This window comes from Patiria miniata, unplaced genomic scaffold (genome assembly GCF_015706575.1).
Source record: "Patiria miniata isolate m_02_andy unplaced genomic scaffold, ASM1570657v1 HiC_scaffold_2, whole genome shotgun sequence".
Lineage (NCBI taxonomy): Eukaryota > Metazoa > Echinodermata > Asteroidea > Valvatida > Asterinidae > Patiria > Patiria miniata.
Genome location: NW_024037058.1, coordinates 8,213,777 through 8,240,461, shown reverse-complemented (window position 1 = coordinate 8,240,461; position 26,685 = coordinate 8,213,777). Strand labels below are relative to the sequence as shown.

Genomic DNA, 26,685 nt, shown 5'->3' with positions numbered 1-26,685 from the left:
TCGTCCATTTCTTCTGCCACTAAATCACTTATGTTTACACTTGTTTCAGGTCTTGTGACATGATGACTTTGACAGATCAAATCAACGACCAAGAGAACAAAACGCAGCCTCCTCCAGCGCCCAGCTACGACAGGGTCCTGTCCTGTGAACAGTGCCTGCTGCTCAAGAAACAACTTGTCAAGGTTTGTAGCCAAGACCACAGCTTCTTTCCACATCTTGTTTGATAAGTGAAAAATGTTTTTGCCCCCACAAATATTAAAAACATTTGGGACATACTTAGCCCATTCTCTGGCATTATGGGATAATCCTATACAAGAGCACTGCCCAGCCCTGCCCCACAAGTGATAGTCAGTCAGTGGGTCAGTCATTCAGTGAGATAAAGGATACAAGGAGGACCATAGGCTAACCTCTGGTACCAACAAAATTCGCGTGTGACCAGAAAAGCAATATCATTTTAAGCCCAAACTGTTTCATGATTTATTTCCAGGAACGTAATGACAAGAAGGCTATGAGGATAGAGATCGAGCGACTCCGCGAGGCGCTTGTCAGTTTTGCCGAGGCAGCGGCCAATCACGCGTCGCCGCTGCGGAGCAGCAGCGAGCTGATGGCTCTCTTCAGCAAGCACGTGGAGCGAAGCGTGGACGAGAGGGAAATTGTATGATGAGAGAGATTGAGGCTTCCACAAAAACCAAATTTGAGTAGAAAAGTTTTAAAATAATTCCAGAGGGACAGTACATGTATACCTGTTGGTGATTCCAAAAAGAGGAAAAAATAACCTTGTTCTGAAAATATTTCCGACAAATTGCATCAATTGTGATGGGTAAATTGCATCATAGAATTTAGGAAATTTGGCAGAATTCAGCAGTATTTTGCAAGAAATGAAAAATGGGGAATTCAACATTGCTTGTTGAAGAACCATCCATGCCATGATTTTTTACAGTAGTTGTTTTATACCAAATAGGTGAGCGGTATATGGTTGCTAAGGACGGCCGCCATTTTGAGCAGTGCATGATGGGATAGGTGCAAGATTATCTCTTGTCAAATACACTTTTATATATATTGCCTAAATTGCAAGTATGTATTAAGAAAATATACTATAGATAGTTGCTATATAAAGTGGTACAGTTTTTTTAAGAAAAATTCCAGATGGATTTTTTTTCCATTATTTAGTACTGATATAAAAAAAATGTTGACAGAAATATTTTTGAAATACAAAGAGATTTTGTAAAAAAAAATTAAATATAAATATGTTGCATTTAGTTAGTAAGTATATGACTAACATGCATACTCTAGTATAAAAATGCAATTTTGTTTTCGTTTTTTTTTGTAAAGTAGTGTTTTTGATTAGGTGCCAAGTCTTTAAAAGGTTAAATAATATTTACCAAAGAAGAAAAAGGAGCTATGAGGTTGTCAAAATGCCATCATATTTGTGCTTTTGTTTAAGAAAAGTTGGGAAGTTGTTCTTTAGCAGAACCTTCATCTTAACCACTTTGCGCCAGGACCATTTTGACATTGACTGGACCCAAGTGTGGGATTATTTTTCACACACCTCGATGCTAGACGGGTTCAGGCCGTCATCTGCAGGTAGCACACCCTGATATTTCTGGCCTCGCTCACTGCGAGTGGGCCGCAGACAGCTTTTTTTGGCCTGGCTCGTTGCGTGTTTATCCGTCATCCATTTTGAATATCGCAAAACCTTTGTGTGTGTACACGTCATCCAACCCGAACTGGTTAAGGTTAAATAATGGCCTACAATGTACCACATTGACATTTGAGGTCATGAAGAGTTGTATTTCAATTTATTTGAGATGAAAAGAAAAGCCAGTAATAATTTTGGCGGACAAAAAAGTTTCAAAAAGTGACCACAAAAAAAAGTAGGCAATACACATTTAAACAAATAATAATTGTGATAAATGTTTTTGTGATTTTTTTCCCAGTTTTATGGTCTGATCAAAGATTGAGTCAGGTTGCAGCATTGGTTCTTAAGAAGTCAAGAAAAATTTGAGAAAAACAAGTATGAAACAATGTGATCTTCGTAGCTATCCAACCACAAATGTCACACTGCTTTTTTGAACAGAATGCCCTACATGAAGTACCCACAATGCAATGCAGCATTTCTTGTCTTTGCCCACTTCCAATCTATCAGACTTAAAAAAAAAATTGTTTTTGTTGTTGTTGCAAATTTATCTCTATAATTGTATAAACATTAATTACAACAGACCTTAATTATTTCTTGGCAGATATTTTTTATGTAGTCCAGTACTTTTAACCTTTAGTAATCATTTTGTTTACTGTCATTTCTTTATAAAAAATATCTAGACTGAATTGTGTATATCACCATGCCATTAGTATGTCATTGCTACAGTACTTCTTATGGTAGTTAAAGTTGACATTTTGAGAACAAGTTGCAAAAACAGACCACCAAGATCAAAGAAATGTTGTGCTTGATTCGTAACCGAGGGAAGATTTTTCTCTGGAAATTTGAAATGGAGATTGTGAGCTTGAGGACACTTATTTCATGAAAGGTTCTACATGAAGTTGGGGTTTGTTTATTTATTTTTGTTGTAAGATAAGAATGAGAAATAGTGAGGGATATTAGAGAGTTTTTGGAGGGTTTGAGTAGAATTCTGAAATAAGGCTGTGTACATAGATACCAGAAAACCTCTTGTAAATGAAACAGAAAATGTCACACTTATTAAGAAAAGAGAGCAAGGCAAGTATCGTCAACTGTTGACAATATCAGTAACTAGGGGCGGAGATGCAGAAGGCCCCGCCTGTTCTGTCTGAATTTACAATTGCGGTCAACAACTATGTACAGGATTAGAAAAAAGGGGTGGGGTCACTAAAGGCCACACCTTCTTTATGTCAGTATTTTAATACAATTGCTAAGGGCAGGGCATGGAAGGCCACACCTCATTTGTTCTGTCAGAATTTACAATTGCTGTCAATAACTATGTACATTATCAGAAACTAGGGGCGGGGTCACTGAAGGCCACACCTCCTTAAAGTCAGTACTTATACAATTGCTGTCAACAACTGTGTGCATGATCAGAAACTAGGGGCGGAGTCACGAGTGGTCCCGTCTCTTTGTTATATCTGTGTTCACATTTGCTGTCAATAGCTATGCACATGATTAGAAACTAGGGCGGAGTCACTGTGTACAAGATCAATATTCATGTATGTGGGCGGAGTCACAGAAAGTCCTGCCTCCCTCGTTCTGTCAGTATTTACAATTTTTGTCAGCAACTGTATATAAGATTTGAAACTTGGGGTGAAGTCACAGTGTTCACAGCAGTAGCTGTCACTTTGAAATCTGTGCTTAGATTGCATTGCATGTGCCTCCCTTTTTGTTGACCACATGCCCCGCCCCTTTCTTCTGTCACTCTTGGTAGCTTTTGCTTCAAGTTCTTATTGTCTATTGCTGAGGGCAAGTAAACTAAAACAAATCCCCATTTCTTAATTTATTTTTTGGTGAATTTTTGGAGAAACTTACAGGTACTTCGATAAAATGTGGGTCACTTTAATGTTCACTCATACTCGTTTCTACTGAATGGTGCATTTTCTGGGTCTTGTTATTTTTTTGTATGGAGCCTTTATTATTTAATTGAAATAGCCATGTGTAGGTATTACTATAAAGATATAATGAACTGTACATAGACAAATTTATATTGCAAAAGTACACGTAGTGAGATGTTTTAAATACGTTTGAAATGAAATGTTATCTGTAGATTTATTCACTTCTTGTTTTTTTTTCTTTGTTGTGTTATTTTTTATATGAAACATGGCCTATTCCATGTATTATAAGAATAATAAGTTGTTTGATAATTTTTTTTTTTACAATATTGTTTTACATCTTCACGGATTATGATGAGAATATAGTGCTAATTTATGTAAAATCTTTATTAGAATTGGCCAACTCTTTTCGTTGACATTGCCCTTCAAAAGGCACGCCTTTAGTAAATGCAATACTTTTAAGATGCTTCTGTTGCCATAGATACAGCCAGTAATTGTGCATCCTTCTACAATCTTTCTGAAATTTAGTTGTGATTTTCTTTTTCGTTTATTAAGTTTGTTAGGGGGAAAAGGGCAGTTTGTCTCCATTGTTTAGGGGAGTAGATAAAAGCACACTCCCAAATGAATGATAAGCAAATTTATGAGTTAAGCCAAAATGAGCTGGGAACCAGTCATGTGTAATAAACACATGTTTTTCGTATAGCAGTTCGGCTGGTAACCGGTTTTGCTAAGCAATTCTTATCTGTGCTTACAGAATTGCTGTAATGGACAGCTTATCGAAATTGGCCTTTATTGGAGTTGAACAAAATCAGAACAGTTCGAAGAAAAAAGTGAACATTTGTGATGCGATCAAGCCAAAGGAGTCGTTTGTCGACCCTGGTCAATTTTTTTTTACAGTTTTGAAAAGGGCACAATCTCAGCATTACTGCTGTGAAAACCGCATGCTGATACCATCTTTAGTTCGAAAATTATGGAAGTCGGAACACGTACCAAGAGATGTGATGAAGTGGCCCAATTTTTGGCGTAAATCTCCAAATGAAAGACTCGTTTAGCTTGATCGCATCACATTTGCTTCTTTGAAATTGATAAAATTGTCCACCATGTTGAATTTAATTCCTTCATATATTATGTTTAATTAGCCATTCTTTTCAAAATTCAAATTTTGTGATGTTCAGTCCCCCCCCCCCTCTTTTCTCTCTAAATGTTTAAAATAGTTGTAGATCTCGAGAGAACAAATGCAATAATTTTGTCCCCATTTCGACGGCGAGTTTGTTTAGGTGATGATTGACCAAAGTTTTGACCCACCAAATCAGTTTACATGTGACTGGAGGTAAAAACTGTTTTGATGTGTAGCTTGCCACATTTACACATAAACCTGCAGATTGTGCATATCACGTCCCAACTATTTCAATAAACCATTATCGTGTTGCGTCCATCTTGATTTTTTCCCATTCAAATCAATGTAACCAAAGCGAGGCTGGGAGGAAAAATAGTCTGGTTCCCTTTTGCACAACACAACATTAGCATTCTGAACTGTTATTGGATACAGGGAACATGACTGAAATGGTGGCAGCATAATGAAGGTCTATGGCCCGAACTGTAGTCAGGATAGTCCCAACTTCACTTGTTGGGCCAATGATATAGATTGGGCCCAACGTGCACTTTGTTGTACCTTTTTTCTTTAATTTGAATTCACCATTGCAATTTGCAATGACACTTGGATTCTTGAAACAATATCAACTCTCACCCCAAATTCAGTGTGTTGTTATTTCTATTATATAACCATTCCGATTTGCAGTTCCATGTGCCATTCCATTGTTCTAAGTTTCCTTGTTCTACCCCTACCAACTATCTATGTTAGTTACAGTAGTATGATAATTGCTTAGCCAAAGAAATATTATAACATCCTATTTCTTACTTTTAGCAATCATTTTGATAAGTTTTTATATACATTATTTTCAATCAATTATATCTATAGAAATCGAGGTACTCTTTTTTTTTGTACTGGAAAAGTTATTTATGTACTGTAATAGTTACTCGATAAAGATTATGTTAAAGTTAATGACTTGCTGACTGGTACTTTGTACGCTGGTGCCCAGGCGAAATGCACAAGTCAGCCTTATAGCCATTGTAATAATGTACTACTATCAATGAGTTTAGCTTTGATTATTTTAAGGTTGTTCCAAGGACAATAAAAAAGAGATTAAGAATTAGCATATCAATGTACACTGTAAGTATTACTTTGCATAAAAAAGGTGGTTGTGTGAGAAATATAAGGGTGCTAATAGTAGAAAATGCAGTATTGTGCTTAAAGTGACGACTCATAATTGCGAGGCATTGTGTGTGTGACCCAGAAACACTGACCAATAGCCTCTGATTGTAGTTTCCACACGCTATGTGTGGGCAATTTTATAAAGTTTCTGCTTTTCAAGTTTTCATGGTATGCTTTTTATAATTATAAGAACATATTTTGGGCTTAGAATTGAAGGAATAGTGCATTAGAATCAGTGACCATGGTTGCCCAAAACAAACGGCACAAACTACTCTTTGTTGGAAGATTTTTCAAAAAGGGGAACAGTCGGCCATGAAGTAAAAAAAGTGAGTGTAGATGTTAAAAAGGGGCTTTCCCCGTAGTACTTGTTCAAATAACGGCTAATTGAAAATTTGGAATAGGAAATTTGAAGGCCGTCCCAGATTTTGAACTTCTCTGCAGTTTTTAATCATTTATTAAATATCAGAAATTGCAACATGAGACAAAGATAATTGATCATCGGGAAAGGTTGCATGTCTATCCACATGTGGGGAACAATCATTGCAAGATCAAACTAATATTTGTAACTTTTAAATTAACTAAAGTTGTATTCCATAGCAGGTGCCGAGCAGGCTGTTGTGAGGAGCAAATACTAGGAGCTGGAGCTTGAGAACACAGTAAGTCACGTTCTTTTAGGCATTTATGAATAAGCCATTTGCAAATTAAATTTGAGTAATATTTGGTGCCCTGACTTGCTCGAATGCTTGGCACATTTTAACTTTGAATTCTCCAGACCAAAGAGACCGTTGCTATATCATGTGATTTGGGGCAAGCCTTATGCTAGCAACCCCCAGCTCTGGAATGGTCTGGTGTCTTTGTGCCATTCTCACCCATTGTGAACAATGTATTGATGCTGAGCCTCACGTGCGTATTTATGCAAGAGCTTGCTCCGAATCATGTGATTAGCAACAATATCTTTGGTCTGGAGAATTTGAAGTTAAAATAACTTATTTTTTAAATAAATGTAAATTTGATGACCCAGATTATGTGACTCGACAAAAGGTTTTGCATACAAAAGGAGACAATGCATACAATACACATAATAGTGTCCTCATTTATTCATAAATAGTCCGATGCCCATTCAGCTTATGTACAGTAAAGGCTACTTAACGACAAGGATCTCAGATTACACTGCATAAGTATTCGGGCTCAATGTGATTCAGTGTTTTCAGCAGAAGAGAAAGGTTTCACTGGCTGACACAGTGTCCGAAAGACCGCTTGAAATAATAATAATAATCGGCATTTAAGAACGCCCTTTTTAGTAAACTAAATTACGGCGCTTACAGTATTATTACCCCTGATCATTGGGCCAATTAAACATTCCAAATACCATCTCAGCTCCCTGGGGAGTATACAGCTCAATGCTGCCTGTTAGGCGCAAGCAAGCTAAATCAATCACATAACCATCTCTGCCCTCACAGGTACCCATTTACTCCTGGGTGGAGAGAGGCAATGAGTGACAAAGTGCCTTGCCCAAGGGCACACGCACCATGACCCCAGGCTGGACTCGAACCCACAACCTGCAGCTTTACCCACAGACCACGAATCAGTGCCCTTAACCACGAGGCCACAGCACTCCACGAATGAAACATTAAAGGACAAAGTCTACAATAATACAAAAGATAAAAAAAGGTAAAGTAAACAGGCACATTTAGTGGGAAAAACAAAACAAAATAAAGAGTAATACAAACTTGAAGATAAATATATTTAATTACATACAAATTATTCTACAAACAGTTTATCAGTTTAATATTTTTAACTTTGTTGTTTGAAAACTCCCAGTGTTGCCCACCTCAAGAAAAATAATATTATGCTTCAAGGAAAACTACAATTTTGACAATGGAAAAAGCAAATTGCCAAAAAGTTTGACTTGAAATCGGAAAACGACCACCAAAAATAGAATATTTCTGTAAAAGAAAAAACATGAAAAATCTCTTTGTAAATGTAAATAGTAAATTGGACATGACTATTTTTTACCAATAGATGGCAGCAAACCGATCACCATCATCTTTTTAAGCACAAAATTAAATCTAAATCCCACATTCCTTGATTGTGAAAAAGTATTTTTTTTATTTTCCATATATAAAGGCATCTTTTTTACAACTTTGACTTCATGTCAACATTCTTGACAGTAAAGAAAAAAAAGGGCATTCCCACAGAAACATGTGCTCAACAACATTTCTGGTCAGGCGAGCATTTCAACGCTGAATTCAAGATGAAATTACTGCATCTTCTACACCAATAGCTTAACCTTACCCTATTTTCCCAAATGATCCACTTTTTTCACGGCATTCTACCTTCCTCCTTAAAAAAATGTCCCCCTCAACCTATCCGCTCTGGTTTAACAGAAAAACTGGCATCATTCGAGACATGTTAGATTTCTGAATTCATTGCTCACTTTTCAGTTTTTATGATAGCTGCTTTTCCCCAACTACTAGCAAGTTCTAAAATACAGCTGCAAGATTCTCCTAACAAAAATGCTTTAAAATGTCCATGTACATGTATTCAGCTTCCAAAGAAATGCAGTTTTGCTCGTCCCAGAGAAGGCAAGACTTTAGTCTTCTTTGTGTCTGACTGACTGTCACTTGTGACAGCCTGGTATTGGCTGGTGAAGAGAACCGGGCAGTGCTGTTGTATAGGATTACCCCATAACAGGCTAAGTCTAGCCCACTGTGAACACCAGATGCATGAAAAGACTTCCAGTGATCAGCCATTCTGATTCATTTGAATGGAATCTCTGTGCTTTTGGACTAGCTTTTACTGCCTGGCCTTTTTGTTTCAGTTGCTTGTTCCGCTTCACTGGTTCTGGTTTTGGTTGTCACCTTGTCCGTCCTGGGGTCTGTCGCCCGGTGCGTCCTCCGGTCTGGCGCCCTCCCCACCCCAGTCAAACCCCCCTGGCCTCTCCTCCTCCGGTAAGGGGTTGTAGTTTGGATCTTCTGGGTTTGAATCGAAGATCATTTTCCTGCCACAGATATCAACCAAAATTTGAATACATTTCAGGCAATCGAAACATTGAGGATGGTAGAGAAATAATCAGATAATTCGCTGAAGCATTTTATGTGCAATTTTCAAATCTTCATTTGTAACTTGGCAGTGATACGTGATTTTAGGAGACACACTAACCCATAGCCAAGTAAACAAACTTTCATCAATGTAAATTATCAACAAATGTAAAAATATTTACTTACAAAATTCCCGGTGTTCTGAGGATTTTGAAGCCGCCTTGTTGCTGGGGGAAAACATCTTCAAGGAAGAAGTAAACATGACCAACAGCAATGCCTGGGAGGAGTACGAATAAAACGAGAAATGGAATTTTGAAAACAAGACACTTTAATTCCCAACATTTCTATTTAAATTTCATTTTTTTTAATTTTAAATTCTACCTCCTGTAATTGATGCAATAACCCTGATTAGCATTTTTGCTAGGATGCAACCTAAATCCTACAAAATCCTCCAAGTGCCTCAATATAAAAATTGCTAATACAGCCTCAATCCTCCAAAATCTTCCGTTATTTCTTGAATGTGGTTCGTGGAGGGGTGACCACTGCCTCAATCCTGCAAAACCCTCCAGAACACAATATGTTGAGGCAGAGCTAGTGACATCTAGTGAGCAGTGCGGAGGATTTCAAGTATAATCTAGGCCTAAATTTATGAACGGCTGAGCATAAACAACACAAGGTCCGACCCAAGACCTTGACACAGTGCATCCTCCAGAATCAGCCACAAATTCTTGCCACACCGCATCAATCCTGCAAAATCCTCCATTTTGCAAAGAGGATTTTGGAGGATTTGGGATGGTAAGGGTTATTTTTATTCTTCATATGCAGAAAATGACATAGCCTGTGGACATAATTCAGACATGTCATTGTGCAGCAAGGGCTGTGATTGGCCAAATCATCAAAGGAGGCGGGCTTAACAGATCCGTCTACTTACCGATGAAGTCGACAATGATGGAGTTCCCTAGTAGCAGGGAGAAACCAAGCAGCACCCAGGGTAGATGAGGGGCCTGGAAATTCATCAGGCCCAGGAAGTTCATGCGGACGTAAGGGTTCCTACGACTCCAGACATACACCAGCATTATCGTAAACGCTTGGCCAAGAAACACCAGGTTGACAAAGAAGGAAATAATCTAGAAATAATCCAGTTAAGGAGAATGAGATAATAAAACTAAAAACAAAGTCTTAAAGGGCCCATACAAAATGATTTTTTTAAAATGCAATCCTTGAAAATCCACCTTTATGTCCTATACCTTAATTTTCGGTGTTTTAAGCTAATGAAAATTTACATACTCGTACGTGAGCAAAAGTGTGATGTCATTTCAGTCAGAAACCTCAATGGTGCAGCTATTTCAGCAACAAAAGTTGCCAAAATTTTGGCTATTTTGCTGTCATTGATTTTCTGTTTTTGGTGATTCGTCATTGTGTCAGTACATGGCAGTAAGCCAATGGGCAAACCTTTCTCAAAACTGTTTTCAATGAGCACATTTTTGGGTTCACAATTTGAACAGAAAACCCCTAAACTGAACAGTGTCTTCCGGAAATGGCATCACAGCAACAGCGCCCTCTGTTGTCCGGAAAAGCATGGACATTATTTAAATGTTTAAAGAAGAGCCTTTTTGAATAAAATTAACTAAATGGGATTTCAAATAGTTTTCACACATGAGTAGAAAGTTGCACAAAATATGCTCCGTAGAAAAATTCTAGTCATAGCCTTTTAAGGACACTTTTATCTAAAGAGTTTTGTGGGCGATGCAACCAACTTTTATGCTAAGCTTTCCTTGTCTTTTTTATTTTTTAAGGATACAGTCATGATCAGACCCCCTAAGAAGAACATGAAGAAGAAATCTGCCGTGCGACCCCTGAACGACCCCTCCTCCAGCATGCGACAGTAGCGATACGTGAAGATCATGTTGAATAAAAAGTTGAAGCCAATCGGTCCGAAGAAGAGGAAATTGGTGACCAGTCTCCAAACCTGTAAGAGAAATTGAAGAACATTTTAACCAAATTCCCATATTTTTTGCGGGTAACAGATAAGGGGCAGCTCAGTAGTCTCTTTTTACCTCACTGACGGATTCACTGACTGACGTCCATTGAGAGTTGGGCAGTGATATCGTATAGGATTGCCCCATAACACAATGGGCTCTATCCGGCCATTGTGCAGATCAGGGGCCAATTTCATAGAGCTGCTTAAGCACAAAATTTGCTTGAGCACAAAAACGTCTTGCTTAATAAAATCATGTTACCGGCCAAAACTCCATGCGATTGCTATGCTAAGTTAACAACAGCTAAATACCAGTCACAAGCTATGTACATCACGTGGAGTTTTGGCCGGTAATCTAATTTTACTAAGCAATGTTTTTTCGTGCTTAAGCAAATTTTGTGCTTAAGCAGCTCTATGAAATTGGGCCCTGACTGATGTATGAAAAGATTTCCAGTGAATAGCCATTCTAAATCCTTTTTTTTTTTTTACTCAAATGTATGGGAAATTTCACCTACTTCTAAGTTTACTTTTGGTAACCACAACTTCGTTTTCATACCTACAAAAATGCATCCACACTAACCCTAACTCCCTAGGCTTTTTTGCTAGGATGTAGCCTCAATCCTGCAAAATCCTCCAATTGGCCTCGTGGAAAAATAGCATATAGCCTCAATCCTGCAAATTCCTCCGTTATTTCTTGAATATGGTCCATGGAGGGATGACCACTGCCTGAATCCTGCAAAATCCTCCAGCTATGTCTGTCAATAGGCTGAGGCAGAGGCAGTGACATTCTGGAGCAGTGCGGAGGATGTCAAGTATAATCAAGGACTAAATTTGTGCACGGCTGAGCATAAACAACACAAGGTCCAGCCCAAGACCTTGACGCAGTGCGTCCTCCGAAATCAGCAACGCACTTTTGCCATGTAACCTCAATCCTGCAAAATCCTCCAATTTGCAAAAAGGATTTTGGAGGATTCAGGGCGGTTTGGGCTAATGAAATATGCACTAACATACAACACTGCTTTCAATGACTGTTTTGGACCGGTTTTGCCTTTTCTTATATGTTTATTGTGTTTATGTCTCGAGTCTTTTATTGTAAGGTTAATGGGAGTCTGAGTATGACTCTGTATCAATCTTGAGTTTAACACTTGAGTTTTGAGTCTTCCAAAACTCACTTGCTCATCACAAGTCTGTTCAGTCAATGGAACATACAACTCACCTGATAATGGTTGAATATGAGATCTGGGTTGAAGTACAGCTGAAATGGTGTGATGATGTCCAGTTGCTATTAAGAATAAAAAAATAAGTAAAAATTTCTCAACGATGATGTCTAAAGGTAAGCCATTAAGACGTACAGTGTGGTTAAAAGTAATAAGTAGGGTACTTACTTTACTTCCTGGATCTATGTAATTTGGCATATTTGTGCTCGGAACAAAATGTGGACCTGATCAAGCCCCATTTAGAGTAAGTATCAGTGGCTGGGCTGTATATTGCTGAATCCATCAAAACCCACCAAAATCAGGCATTGGATTTTGAATGGCTAAAGGTAGTTACATGGTTTAATAACTGATGGTTGGATTTTAATTTCTAAGGCTCACGGATTACCCCTAACCCTCCCAGATTTTTCAAAATCGATCAGGAGGTTTTGGAGGATTTTGTAGGACTGAGGAAGGTAGAGCCTAGCCAATATTACTTTACAATGTGAAAACAATAGCACACTCTTTGTACCTACCAGGTTTCAAGGGGCATCAAGCCCTGTGTAAAAGTAATAGTGGCTTGGCTCTAACTTCCTTAATTTGACAAAATCCTCCAAAATCTCCTGGTGGATTTTGGAGGATTTTGGAGGGTTAGGGTTGAAATAATTGATCTGAGAAGATTAAGGTTTTTTTGGAAGTACACTGACCACAGCTAGTGTAGTCAGCACACATGATGTGCAGTAGGCCCTGGTGATCGCTGGTGTTTGCAGGTACTCCTGTTGAAAAGTCTGATACGCCATCTTGGAGATCAGCACGACTTTCGTGACTACCGTGACTGTTTAGAACCTGTGTGTATTATTTCCTGTAAACAAACACACACAACTATAATTAAAATGTAGTATTAAAATTAAAAAACAACTTTGTGGATTGTGTACATTTTTTTGCATTGTGTGTGTAGGGTGAGATTATGAAAAGCAAGACTTGCCTAAATTTGGAAAGTGAATGTTTCAGTGCTCATGGTAGGCCTACTAAGCCATTTGAGTTTAACTCAGATAAACTCTTATTTTCCCATTGTTTAAAATGGCATGAATTCCTGATTAAATGGCATGAATTCCTTGGGCGAGATCGGTTATTACTAGCGCTATCACCCAATTGCGCAGACATGGCAGACATGTATTTGTGCGATCGGGCAATCCTGAATCTCAGAGTTTAGCCATCCTGAAAAAAACCTCCAGCTCCAGCGCTGTGAATTTGAAAAAAAAGGTGGTCGACTAATGGCAGCAAAATCGACTAATGGTGGCGTGATCGGCCAATAGCATAGATCCAGTCGAAAAAAATACACAGCTAAAAAAAGTACAAATTTCATGTTAACGAAAAAGAAATCCTGAATTAGGCTCTATGCCTCTTTTATTTAGTAAATCATACTTAAGACAATCCATGAAGATGTTGTTATGCCTCAACTGCATAGCGACATTTCTAATTCCCAAATCTTCAGCCAACACCCCCCACTGAACCAAGGCAAGCCACGCCTCCTCCGCCGGGTTTCCTGATCATGCCGATCGGCATGATCGGCGCGCTTCGTCCCAAATTCCCCCTCATCATTTGATCTGACAGTCATGAAAGTCAACACCACTCACCTCAGTTCCACGTCGACATATGTCTTCTTCGTTTAGCCTATTTCACAGACATCTACATCACTGTTTACCACTAAAAAAGGACGAAATCAACCACACAACGATACGATTACGTGTACTTACTTTGCGATAGCAAGATTTTATTTGAGTCTGGTGCACCGGTGTTCATACCATAGCGATATGTCTATGACGAAATGGGAGCCTGACGAGACGAACGTAGTCTTCTTCACAAGTACCGAAACAAACGTGGTCGAATGATGTTGTAGCACGTGTACGAGACTACTCGCAAAATAATATAATGAAGTCACAAGAAGGTCAGTGCGCATGGCTCTTCGTACGTTTGTGCAACAACACCGTGCCTGGTTTCCGCCTCGGCTTTTTTTTTAAGCATGGGCGAAATGCATGCTTTGCGATGTCGTTGGCCAAACTCAGCTTTCAACCACGCAAATTTCAGCTGTAAACGCAAATTGGACGCGCGTTGTCATTATTTCCCTCAAGTTTTGAGGCCAATTTTTGGCTGTAAAATGGTGTCCACATTGTCAGGAATTACAGTCCCGAATGGGTTTGACCCAGCCTTTGAGTATGAATTCAGTGACGGTGAAGACAGCAAGGATATCTACCAAGAACAGGAGTCTGACGAAGGTGGTTTTTTCTCTCGAAAATATTCATTCATTGCCTTTTTGCATTGAGTTGCATTGCATTACATTTCCATTGCATTATTTGCACAATGTTGAACATCCACAGAAATGGATACAGATATTTGGTCCCTTTCCCCCGTTTTAACTTGTATGTATTTAACTTTCCGTACTAGTTTAAATTAACGTACCTTCATTGTTTGTGATACAGGAAACTTTTAAACATGAAAGTGTAATAATTAACTTGTTGATAGAATTGTAAAAAAAAAAAATCTGTTTTTGTTGTGATGCACATGCGTGGTGGTGTTCCCTAACGTCGTGGCGCACTTCGAGTTCAACGTTTACTCGACTTTCCTCATATAGTGTTGCCAAACCTCTTTGTTGACAAACCTCAAATTCATGCAGTGAAATACTGGTACTTTGACCTTATTAATGCTTGCTATTTAATCTCTGGCTCTGTGAACAATTTCCGTTTCATGAAATTTAATCCGAAATTCAGAAACAGTGGCGTCCGGAAATTGGGCACAAAATCAGCCTAGTCCCATAAATGTGACGGTAATACTGGACTACCTCCGTATTTACCACATGTGGTAAATTGGACGGAGAGTCCGTTGCTAAGGAGTAAGGGAGCCGAAAATCCATTTAAAAGTGCAATTATTTTGTCACTTTATACCCACACAATGCCGTCTACTACTGCTTAATATCAACAAAACGTTAAATTCGGCACCTTCAGAGGTCTAGTTATCTTGTAATTTCGAGTTGAATTCGGACGACTTTTACAGCCATTGTTCAGGTAAGCGTCGTGTTGCATGACGTCATGGGTTGTGATAAATCGCGCCCTCACTAGCTTGCATCAAATTTTGACAATGCGCATTTGTACGGCTGTTGCCTGTCATTCAGTTTTTGTCAAAAGTGTGCCCGCATACATGCTGGTTTTCGATATATCCAGTTTCCAAAATCAAAAGTGAATATTGGAATTCAAACCAAATAAAAAAAAAATAATAAAAGGGTTGTAAACCCCATCACTGTTTTTTTATGGCATAATAGGTCAGCCTCTTAATTTTGATATGCAAGCATTTTCGAAAAGAAAGTTGCGTCCTGACGCCACTTTGTTCGTCATATATTATCGCAACAAAGGTTCGTCATTGCAAAATGTTGAAAAGACATGAATCTTGGACTGACAAGCATTTCCAATACTTTGAAAATGCACTGGACTCTGCATTTGTACACAACCAAAACGTGGCGTCTGGATACTACATGTACATTCTTTCGGCATTTTCATTCCTAATGCAGGTTTTCAAGAACTACAATCCAAAGGTTCTAATTTAGAGATTTTTTTTATTGCAGACACTGAAGATGCCAGTGAGACTGACGCAGCCAAACTGGAAGAAGAATTCACTGAAATGAAAGAACAGTAAGATGAAAAGAACTTCATTAATCCCCAGAATTATACAAAATTTGTACAGTGTTGGGCCGAGTCAAAAAATAAAACAGCTCTTTTTTTCACAGTTGCCTTCATGTAAAACTTGCATACTTCCTCAATCCTGCAAAATCCTCTGTTATTTCTGGAGTGTTAATTGGAGAGGTGACCACTGCCTCAATCCTGCAAAATCCTCCATTTTGCCAAGAGAAGTTTGAAGGATTTGGGAAGGTTAGGGTTCATGATAATGAACAAGTTGTGTACACGTTTCTCACTGATTTCTCCCCATGATTATCCAATTTTTTTCAGAATGTACAAGGAAAAGTTAGCCTCCTTAAAGAAGCAACTTAATAGTCTTACTGACGGATCGCATGCCGAACTAAATCGGAAACTCAAGAAGTTGGAGCAGGTTCACAAGGAGCGACTGCGGATGGCAGAGGTTGCAAGATGCTGTGAGGTGCAAACATTAAATTGTCTTCAAACCCTCCAAGTCTTTAACACATATTCAATTTTTCTGTCCACACTTTTGCTCATAAATTTTTTTTTTTATTAAAAGCTGTATCCTCTCTGAGTGATCTCTATTTCCCAGGTTTGCAGTAAATGTTGCTTGCAATATGATTTTGAGCGTGATCCCCGACTACATGGCATACAGGTTTATGGCTTCTGACTAGCGCCCTAGAACAAAGACATTGACACTTAACCCTTACTCTCTGAGGGTAGTTTACTGCATGTCAGTTGGTTATGCCAATGCCCTCCAGCTGCAGTTTATCGGAGGATACTTTGATGTAGCAGTGAAGGCTCCAATTGGCAGGAGTTGGAGGCCCTGGAGGGTGCCTGATACTGACCAGCTGGGGGCACTTGATTGTTATCAGAGGACTCTCATTGTTCTCTGTGGCATGTATTGGAGTGCCTGTCCAGTTACCCTTGAAATGACATGGCAGATATTGGAGGGCCATGCAAAAAACATAGGAGATTTTCTTGAGGCACATATTGGCATGCGTTGGAGGGTCTAGTAGGGTAAGGGTTAAAGAGGAACTGCAAACATTGAGCTGGATAGCTCAGTTGGTAGGGTATCGGAACGGCACTCCGGAGGTCACAGGTTCAAACCCTGCTCCAGTCAATTTCTTTGTACAATTTTAAAATAATTTTGAATTGATTGCATGGGCAAATGTATTACATGATTTGACTCCTTGGATCTTCCTTGTCCTTCCCTGTCTGTCAAATTGAACAAAACCATCCCGGTCAAATCAATCAAGTGACTGTTATGTTATTAAGAGTTAGGAATCATATGCCTACGTAAAGGAGGATTGACTGGCTGGGACTGTTCATGCAACTTGATACAGATGTGCTTCAAACTAGGACTCTTGGATCATTTCTCTGAGTCATTAATTAGGTATCCTAGTTAATTGGCTCCGTCACTTCTTTGAATCAGAACGCTGGGATTGCCCTGAAAATAAATATATGTGACCGAATGAATTTTTTAACCATGGACAAATATATCACATTTCAAATACATACATGTATGTAATTACGTTGATGCTGAAATGTTGTCAGATCAACGGATATACAAGTTTTAATTTTTGTTTTGCTTTTGTCTTTGTTTGACAGATTGAGGCTGTTGAGCGTGAATATATCAGAGAAAAGAAGAATGCAAGGGACGATCTTGAGGTAAGGCCATGTTGGATTGGCTCTGCTGAATATAACAACTATCCAAAGATTCGATCATGCAACAAATAGCTGAAAAGTCAAGTGGCATTTTACCAATATCCGAATAGTATTTTACCAAATTGAGACCCCAAGGGAAATAAGCTGCAATCAGCTCCTTGGGCTATCCCAGAGGAGATCAACTGTTCTTTGTTTGCTAATATTTTGTACTGTTATATTTTGTACATAATATTGTGTGTAGTATACATTGTTGTTGTGTAAAATATAATTGAATTGAGTCGAAAAGAATGTGATCAGTCTGGAAAAGATGAAGAAAAATGCCCTTGATGTAATGTTAGTTGTATAAGTTTAGAGAGGTTTTATTGTTTGTCAAATGCCACATTTTTTTTGCTCATCCACTTTTGCATGATTTTAGAGCTTTTGTGGCAAATATTAGCCATAATTTGCATCTTTAGAATATGTCAATAACATCAATTCAGCTATCTCGAAAAAAACCCACATGTTGCCCCAACTCCATCAAAATCCCCCCCCCCCATCCCCCCCCCCCCCCCCCCCCCCCCCAGTTTGGTGGATTTTGGTGGACTTGGTCCTGCAGGCCTGGTTTGACTAAATATTGATTGAGAATGAAGGACTTGGGCCTGGAGGCCTAAAGCAAAGCATGCATTGGAAGCAGTGTGATTAGTGGATTTTGGCGGACTAGGTCCAGTACTTAGTAAAAGACAGAAGGGAGTTGGGGTTAATGTTGAAAAACTTTCAACTTTCACTGTTCCTTGCCCAAAGCTGTCTTTGAAGTATGGTGCATTCCCAAATGGGTAAGCAGGATGCATTCCTAATTGGGTAGACATGGCGCTTTCCCAATTAGGTAAACGTGGTGCATTCCCACATGGGTAAAAATGATGCATTCCTAATTGGGTAGACATGACGCTTTCCCAATTAGGTAAACATGGCGCATTCCCAAATGGGTAAACAGGATGCATTCCTAATTGGGTAGACATGGCGCTTTCCCAATTAGGTAAACATGGCGCATTCCCAAATGGGTAAACAGGATGCATTCCTAATTGGGTAGACATGGCGCTTTCCCAATTAGGTAAACATGGCGCATTCCCAAATGGGTAAACAGGATGCATTCCTAATTGGGTAAACACGGCGCTTTCCCAATTAGGTAAACATGGCGCATTCCCAAATGGGTAAACAGGATGCATTCCAAATTGGGTAGACATGGCGCTTTCCCAATTAGGTAAAAATGGCGCATTCCCAAATGGGTAAACAGGATGCATTCCAAATTGGGTAGACATGGTGCTTTCCTAATTAGGTAAACATGGCGCATTCCCAAATGGGTAAACAGGATGCATTCCTAATTGGGTAGACATTGAGCTTTCCCATTTAGGTAAGCATGGCGCATTCCCAAATGGGTAAACAGGATGCATTCCTAATTGGGTAGACATGGCGCTTTCCCAATTAGGTAAACATGGCGCATTCCCAAATGGGTAAACAAGATGCATTCCTAATTGGGTTAACATTGCGCATTCCGAATTGGTGAAACATGATGCATTCCCAATTGGGAATGGGTGGTATTTACAAAATATGTTTGTCATCTTCATCAATATTAACTTTAAGACTGATAAAAACCCTCTTTTTTTCATTGTTTTTAGCAAAAGAAAATTGACCTGAAGGAGAACCTCCTGATTGAACTGGAGGACAAGAGGCGGATGATAGAGGGCGACAGAGTCACCATGGAACTCACTGGTGGTATGTCACAAGCATGCGTCCCTTCAGAATTATATTGCCTATCTATTCAAACTATCTCACTGTGAGAACTTTGCAATTGTTATGTCTGATATAGTTCAGCAATATATTTCTCATTTTTAGGTGATACAATATGTGTAATTTATGTCTGCAACCTTAGTCCTTACTGTTTTCTGTTGAAAGGTTTTCCAGTGTTTTGAGCAAAGTGGAACTGTAAAAGTGAAACTACTATTACTTTTAGAAGTGATGTCTAAATATTCTTCATCCCCCTCTTTTTCCTATACATGTCTCGTCTTTGATTTCTCTCAATGTACATGCCTCTTGATTACATTTTTGTGGTTGCAAAGAAGTAAAAGTTGCATTGCATTGAATTGAATTATAAAGAATGTACTGTATGTATTGTTAGATTTTGGAGGATTTGGGAAGGTCTCTCTCTAGATAGTATAAAAATGGGTTTTGCTTTTCTTTCTGTATCCTCCAAAATCATTCAAAATCCAACACTTTGTACTTGCATGAAACCAATGGCACACACTTCAACTTAAACTTAGGTTCATCAAGCAACACTCTGCCAAAATCCTACACATCCTTCAAAACCCCATGATTTTGAAGGGTCTGGGAAGGTTAGGGATGAGTGGGGGTCATCAAGCCACACGTCAAGTCGAAGCCGCTGGGTTGTTCCAAAATCCTTTAAAACCCATGTTGGATTTTGAAGGAAATTGAAGGGTTAGGGATGAGTGAGACAAAATTTGATGGTTATTATTCTTTTCTATGTAGTCGATCCCTTGGAAGTGAAACCGGCAAGCACTCGTAAGCTGAGGAGGCGACAGAATGAACCAGTTCCTCTGCCGGAGAAAAGAAGAAAACCTTCACCAGATATCCTTTGAATTTACTTGCAACCTGTTCCTGAATCTTATGAAATCCAACAAATTAAAACTCAATAGAAACATTCTAAATCAGTGAAAACCTTCACACTTTTAGTAACCATCTTGAAGAACACTATCCAGTAGCAGTGAAATTGTTGTATTTTGTAGTTTTAAGCATAAGCATTTGTTGTTGTTGTTGGATTGTGTTTGATTCGTTTGCTGTCATAAGATTCTGTTGGATTCAGCAGGCTATGGAATTTGCTTTTTGTTGGATTCTGTCCAATTCAGCATGCTGAACACTTTTATGCTGTGATTATGTTGAATGCAGCTGGTTTCTCAGCTCACTGTTGATAGATTTTGTAGGATTCAGCAGAATTCAAACTTTACTGTTGTTAGGTTCTGTTGGATCTACAAATGCATGTAGACATTCTTACTGTGCTGTTGTTGGATTCAGTTGAATTCAACGGGCTTCACAATTTGCTGCTGTTAGATTCAAAACTCTTTCAGTTGGACTATTTTGGATTCAGCAAGCGTCACACTTGACTGTTGGCTTCAGTAGGATTAAGCATTCTTTACAATTTTGAATGAGGGGTCATAATTTGCTGTTGTCACATTCAGCAGGCTTCACAGTTTACTCTAGGATTCAGCAGGCTTCACAACTTAGATTGTGTTGGATTCTGTTTGATTCAGCAGGCATCACAATTTGATTTTGTAAGATTCAGCAGGCTCCACATTTTACTATTGGATTCTGTAGGATTCAGCAGGCTTCACAATTAGATTCTGTTGATTCTGTTTGATTCAGCAGTCTTCACACTTTACTGTCGGACTCTGTTTGATTCACCAGGCTTCACAATTTAGATTGTGTTAGATTCTGTTGGATTCAGCAGTCGTCACAATTTGCTGTTGTAACATCCAGCAGGCTTTACACTTTACTATTGGATTCTGTAGGATTTAGCAGGCTTCACAATTTAGATTGTGTTGGTTTCTGGTTGATTCAGCAGGCATCACAATTTGCTTTTGTTAAATTCAGCAGGCTTCACACTTTACTGTTGGATTCTCCAGGATTCAGCGTGCTTCACAATTACATTGTGTTGATTCTGTTAGATTCAGCAGTCTTCACATTTTACTGTTGGATTCTGTTTGATTCCGCAGGTTTCACAATTTAGATTATGTTGGTTTCTGGTTGATTCAGCAGGCATCACAATTTGCATTTGTTAAATTCAGCAGGCTTCACACTTTACTATTGGATTCTGTAGGATTCCGCAGGCTTCACAATTAGATTGTGTTGATTCTGTTTGATTCAGGCTTCACCAGGCTTCGCAATTAGATTCTGTTGATTTTATTTGATTTAGCAGACTTCACAAGTTTGCTGTTGTTGGATTCTTTAGGATTCAGCAGGTTTCACAATTTAGATTCAGTTGATGTCGTTTGATTTAGCAGGCTCCACAAGTTTGATGTTGTTGGAATCTGTAGGATTCTGCAGGCTTCACTCTTTGGTTTCATTAGATATTGTAGGAGTCTGTTGGCTTCACAGTACTCACCATTAGATTCTGTTGGATTGAGAAGGCTTAGCTGTTTGGTTTTGTTAGATTCAGTAGGTTGCTTAGAAAAAACACCAAGGGTGTACAATTTTGAGAGGAACTCAGAGTTGTGTAGGAATGTTTTGAATTGAATTTTAAATTGCATCCTCATTCTTTGTTTTCCTTAACTGGTTCCCACCTCAGTTCTGCTTTCTCTTGTCGGAGGAAGAGATCGCCAGCGACATGAAACTTTTGAACAAAGTTAGTACGGGTAACCAACAGTTCAGGAAGAAAAAGGTTAAAAGGCAACGTTCATTCGATCCATTAATACTATTGTCTTGAGTTTCAACTAACACCAGGTGGCGGTGTGGTAGGGGAGGGGTTCGGGTTGGGTTGTGATCCCCATTTGGAGATACTACCAGTTACTTAAAGGATCCCCCATTATGCACCTGTTTTTGTGTTAAACACTTGTGTCTATTGTGTCTAGTTTGGACAGCTAATTAACTAATCAATCTGTTGGTCGGTTTAATACTTGTGGTTAGTTAATAACCATTCATTGTGCAATCATGTCATAGCTCCAAAACCCCCAAAAGAGGTAATTGATCAACGAATTATAACAATTTATAATAATTTATACATTTATATTGCGCAAATTCCATGATCAAATGCGGATCACAATTATTATCCCTGTTCATCCCTCATTGCTCGAGATCCACACAATATGGTCTGTACCTTCACAGGTACCCATTTATACTCCTGGGTGGAGAGAGGCAATCATAGTAAAGTGCCTTGCCCAAGAACACAAGCACCATGTTTCCTGTCAGGGTTCAAACTTATGTACCACGGCACATTTAGTAATCCTTTTTTTTGTTTGTGGGGTTCCAGACAGAGTTAGCGGTAATAAAAAAAAGGCTTGTTTTCTTGGGTTGGGAGCCCAAATAAGGTCAGTCGGAAATGAGAACCAAAGAATAAAAAAACGGGATGCCCTCTTCAAAATTAATCAGTCTTATGATGAACTGTTGATCTGTAATCTCCTGCCCCATGTGGACTTGTTTATTTCCCCTTCTGACTTTTAATACTTTGATGAGAAATTATAATCTTTACTCCTTTTTTTTTTTTAATTCTCAGCAAATCAAGGCGGCCTCCAATAAAAAATCTTCAGGTAAGAATTTGGTCTGGCAATTCATTCTTGAATTCTCAACCCACATTTAATAACAGCCTTTGTTCATGTTATGCAGTTTTTAAAGGCTTGTAGGGTCATGGGCATTTATTCCAAAAGTAACCTACCAAGTTACCAAAAACTTACCTGGATTTACGGTCGTACTGTTACTAAACACCCCGTAAAATTATTCCGTCTGGCTTGCTGTCATTTGGAAGAAATCAAGAAATGTAGGTAATTTCCAGTGATGAGTCAATTGACTGATTTTTTTAATAAAGAGTGCCTTTGACGAAAGTGTGTTTCGTGATCAAAAGGTGGTGCATGGTTTTCCATTGTTTTCTCAAAATTGTAATATCTACTGAGTTGAAAATTAACAGGTTAGGTTTGAACATTCTTCTTTGGATTTGGAGTGGTGTTATATTGGAAATGAACACAATTCATGAAAAGCAAATTATCCTTAACGCCTTTTAATAAGCCTTGATATAATTTTTTTTACATGTTCTCTGTAAGGTTAGAACATGTTAAGAGCCATCTTTCCCACCTGAAAATTTTTTCCAGATGAACAAATGCAACAACGTTTACGAAAACAAAGGACGAACTGTCAAAATGTAACATGCATATCGTCAATAAACTCAGAGATCACAAAGAAAATGGTTGTTTATGTTTTTATCCATCTTTGTCTCTCCCTCTTAGTTGCCCCGAGCAACAAGCCCCACACGCCAACCAACAACAACAACAGCAACCTCTCTAGCAGCGCGAGTGCTAGCAGCGCCCTGGCCCAGCCCAAGTACATCGTCCGCATCGCCGACAGCAAGCTGTTCTATGAGAAACGCTGGTTCCACCGCGGCCAGAACATCTACGTGGACTCCAAGGACACAGGAAAAGTCAGCGCAGTCATCAGCTCCATCGGAACGAATGAGGTCAGTATTTTAGGGGATTTCAAAATGGCCGATTGACGATTTTGTAGCGATGCATTGTAGCATTTTCTTTCATAATGTTGAAACTTCAGTAGCGAGAAAATAACATCTTTGTATAGTGATTAACTAACGATTGTTATTAGGGTGTGCATTTATGGGTAGTGCGGTAACCGGTTACCTGGATACACGAGTACCCGTTAAAAAAAAAAAACCCAAAACTCAAATCTCAGAAGCTGCTGTTCAGATTGTTCATAAAGGTCTGTACGATAATACTACTACATGTACATCGGTGCATCAATACAGCTGTGTACAGTGAGCTTTGTAGCTTTGCCGTGTAAACTGCAACTTTCGCAAGGGTCTTTAACGTGAAATGTGTTTTGTTTTCCCATGTGGCCTGGTTTTTATTATGAAAATTCCCCACAAATAACATTCAAAACCTTTCTTTTTAATGCGGGCAATTCACAATGCAGTGCGCCACCAAGAGTTTGCCACGGAGAATTAATTTTTCTCAGTGCATTGTGGGAGATGGTCGACAAATTCGCAGCATGGTACATTTGAAATTGTTAGTTTTTTCGGTCAGTGGTTCAAGTTGTCTACTGACACTCATTCAAATGGGCCATGTTTTGTCGACCGTAAACTTGAAAAATAGACTCTCCATGGCAAACTCTTGGTGGCGCACTGCATTGTGAATTGCCGGAATTGTCTGAGAAGTTACTTAGTAATTTGTAAAGGTGGTTACGGGTACCCGATCCCATAATCTAGAACCGGTTCCTGACATCAGCGGTCGGGTACTCAGGTACCCAGTTCCGATGCACAGCCCTAGTTGTTATATTATTGTTTCTAATAAATAAATCATCAATGAATTGTGTCACAAAACAATAGGATGCGTTGTTTCAGAAAGCTGTTGTTGAATTAATTGACAGTACAGTATCTTAACACCACTCTATCAAAGGACCAATTGTATTTGTTATGATCTCATTAAGGATTTGCCTGCCAGTGTCTTTACCAATTTTTTCAAAAACTGTTTCCACAGGTCTGGGTGAGGAAAACACTTGACAATCAGAAGATGAGGATCTACGTCTCACAAATGCAGAAAGGCAAATACAAGATTCGGAAACGGTCCACCTGAGATATTAACTCCGCCCCTAAATACAACCCCTCCCTGTATTGCATGGATTTAATTTAAGTCTCATGCCAAACCATGTATAGAACCCAATTTGGAATACTGTACATAACTTCAACCTTGTAAATACATGTATATTATTTTCAGTAGTAGGTGCAGAATATGTGGTTATTTTTTGTGTACTCCAAAATGAAATATTGATTATAGTTTTCTTGTGGATTCAATGTACATTGTGTTTTTTTAAAGGAAGAAGTCAAGGTGGAAAAATCACTGCAAAGAATGGAGAATAATCTTGAAACATTTAGTGAAGTCTTGCAAACAGTTTTTAAGAAGATAAAATTGTTTAAAAGCTGTTTTTGTGAAAAGTGGTGCAGTAAGGTTGACATCTGCAGCTGATTTCATGAAAGAGTGTGCAGCTTATGCCATGCGTAAGACTTACTCAACAAATTTGTTGCGCAACTGCGCAATAAACTTATGATCAATTGCATGAAACTTGGCGTAGCTGCACAACGTTTTAAATAATTGAAACATCTTGGGCAAAGATAAAAACAACATTTATGACGGCTGTTTGTGTGTGAATTTGTTCATTCGCGGACGAAACTTAATGCTTAAGTTACGCCATAATTTATTGCGCAAGTCGCGAACTTCATCAAACTTCACGAACGCACCATCCCACTTTCGTGAAATATGTCATAAGTGAAATGTTGCGTAGCGTTAAATTTTTGCGAAATCTACCCAATAAATGTTGGTGCAAACAGAGTTGTGAAATCACCTGCAGGAAGTCATTGCAATTTTCACAGTTATTTTTTTGTGGGTTTCAATGTAGCTAACTATTATTGTTAAACCTGCTGAATCTAGCAAGATCAAAAGCTAAAATAAATTGTTGGATTTTTGTTGGTCTGAAAACGTCTTCTAGCCATTGGATTCTGTTGGATTCAGCAAGTTTAACAGCTCCCTCTAGCAGTGATTTTGGACGTCAAAGGTTGTTTTGTTGGATGGATTTATTGACCCAAGGAATGTTTATACCAAATTTGAAAGCATTTGAATGAAAAAGGTCAAAATTTTACCAAGTATCATATTATGACAAAAAATGGGCAGGAATATAGAAATATAGTACCCTTCTCACAGCTAGGAGTACCCCTAACTCCCTAGGGGGTATGCAAAATCATATTAAGTATTGTAGTACTCAGGATAGTTAGGGTTGCATCGGCAGATTTTCAAAAAAAAATGATTGCAGGATGTACAATATGATGATTTTTTTGTTGTACAAAAAAAAATGTACTGTGGTGATCACCTGGTGCTTTTCTAGTAACCCATTTTTGGTCAAAAAAAGAAGAAGAAAAGGCCTATAGATGCGGTATAATTTTTTACATTTATCATTTAAATGCTTTCAAATTTTGTACAAATTTTTGTGAATCTGTCTCAAAATCTGATTTTTTTTTTTACCAAAATTGACACAGTTATGTACTTGTAATGATCATTTACATTTTTCATGTAAGAAGTGTTAAAAAAGAGGTACTCAAAGTGAAAATTAAATCATGAAAAAAAGGGGGCAAAATAAGTGACTTTTCAGGCACACGGCGGCCATTTTAGATTTCCAGCATATGTGTGGTTGGTCATGTGTCCATTAACTATTTTGGAGAAGTGGATACTTGATAGGTTAGGCAAAAAAGCTATGTTTTAGACTCACTAAAATGCATAAGGTCCACGTTTTTAATAGAAAAAGACCACATTTTATGGACTGGTGTTTAGAAATCAGTTTCTGATGCAGGTATCTACACTATAGTGGTGCGGCATAGCCCCAATATGCCAAAGGATTGTGCAATTTGTGATAAAAGCATGAAACTTTGCATGTTGGTTCTTCATGCCAGGAAGAAAATTTTGATCAGATGTGGGAACAACTCATATCTTTGTTTACAATTCATGTCGGAGTTACAATTTATGTCCGAATTCAAATCCTAGCCTTCATATGGATATAGAGATTGACACAATTGTTAATGCCACTC

General features: G+C 38.6%; 3 protein-coding genes across 7 annotated transcripts in view; 2 read left to right on the top strand and 1 right to left on the bottom strand.

Annotated features, from left to right (window-relative positions):
* The window catches only part of LOC119726286 (zinc finger protein 236-like), a 36,189-nt gene extending 32,186 nt beyond the window's left edge, over nt 1-4,003 (top strand). For all 4 annotated transcript variants that reach the window (XM_038197928.1, XM_038197931.1, XM_038197930.1 and 1 more), the window contains exons 4-5: nt 50-182; nt 488-4,003. In XM_038197928.1, the coding sequence (XP_038053856.1) occupies nt 50-182; nt 488-661 (307 nt within the window). In that variant the 3' untranslated portion in view covers nt 662-4,003. The remainder of the gene's footprint in view (nt 1-49; nt 183-487) is intronic.
* A 3,454-nt stretch (nt 4,004-7,457) lies between these two features.
* LOC119726285 (derlin-2-like) lies at nt 7,458-13,793 on the bottom strand. The gene is made up of 7 exons (XM_038197927.1): nt 13,635-13,793; nt 12,705-12,859; nt 12,021-12,086; nt 10,628-10,795; nt 9,758-9,953; nt 9,013-9,103; nt 7,458-8,786 (listed from the first exon to the last, which is right to left on the bottom strand). The coding sequence occupies exons 2-7, from the start codon at nt 12,795-12,797 to the stop codon at nt 8,621-8,623; spliced, it is 780 nt and encodes a 259-aa protein (XP_038053855.1). The 5' UTR covers nt 12,798-12,859; nt 13,635-13,793; the 3' UTR covers nt 7,458-8,620.
* Nucleotides 13,794-14,053: 260 nt separating this feature from the next.
* On the top strand, nt 14,054-26,345 carry LOC119726284 (sin3 histone deacetylase corepressor complex component SDS3-like). Of its 2 annotated transcripts, none has more exons than XM_038197926.1 (10): nt 14,054-14,273; nt 15,614-15,680; nt 15,996-16,143; nt 17,295-17,354; nt 19,004-19,100; nt 19,872-19,970; nt 21,680-21,741; nt 22,609-22,642; nt 23,333-23,559; nt 24,590-26,345. In XM_038197926.1, the coding sequence occupies exons 1-10, from the start codon at nt 14,156-14,158 to the stop codon at nt 24,683-24,685; spliced, it is 1,008 nt and encodes a 335-aa protein (XP_038053854.1). In that variant the 5' UTR covers nt 14,054-14,155; the 3' UTR covers nt 24,686-26,345. The 2 variants fall into 2 exon arrangements, with proteins under 2 accessions (XP_038053854.1, XP_038053853.1); XM_038197925.1 differs by having other exon boundaries at nt 14,055-14,273; nt 21,680-21,777.
* The last annotated feature ends 340 nt before the right edge of the window (nt 26,346-26,685 follow it).

Coding starts and splice junctions, on each gene's coding strand:
- LOC119726285 (XM_038197927.1), bottom strand. CDS start 12,797: ATGGCGTATCAGACTTTTCAACAGGAGTACCTGCAAACACCAGCGATC. Junction 12,087..12,704: donor TGCTGACTACACTAGCTGTG/GTCAGTGTACTT, acceptor TATTCTTAATAG/CAACTGGACATCATCACACC. Junction 8,787..9,012: donor CTCAGAACACCGGGAATTTT/GTAAGTAAATAT, acceptor TATCTGTGGCAG/GAAAATGATCTTCGATTCAA.
- LOC119726284 (XM_038197925.1), top strand. CDS start 14,156: ATGGTGTCCACATTGTCAGGAATTACAGTCCCGAATGGGTTTGACCCA. Junction 15,681..15,995: donor TTCACTGAAATGAAAGAACA/GTAAGATGAAAA, acceptor AATTTTTTTCAG/AATGTACAAGGAAAAGTTAG. Junction 19,971..21,679: donor AAGAAGAAAACCTTCACCAG/ATATCCTTTGAA, acceptor ACTGGTTCCCAC/CTCAGTTCTGCTTTCTCTTG.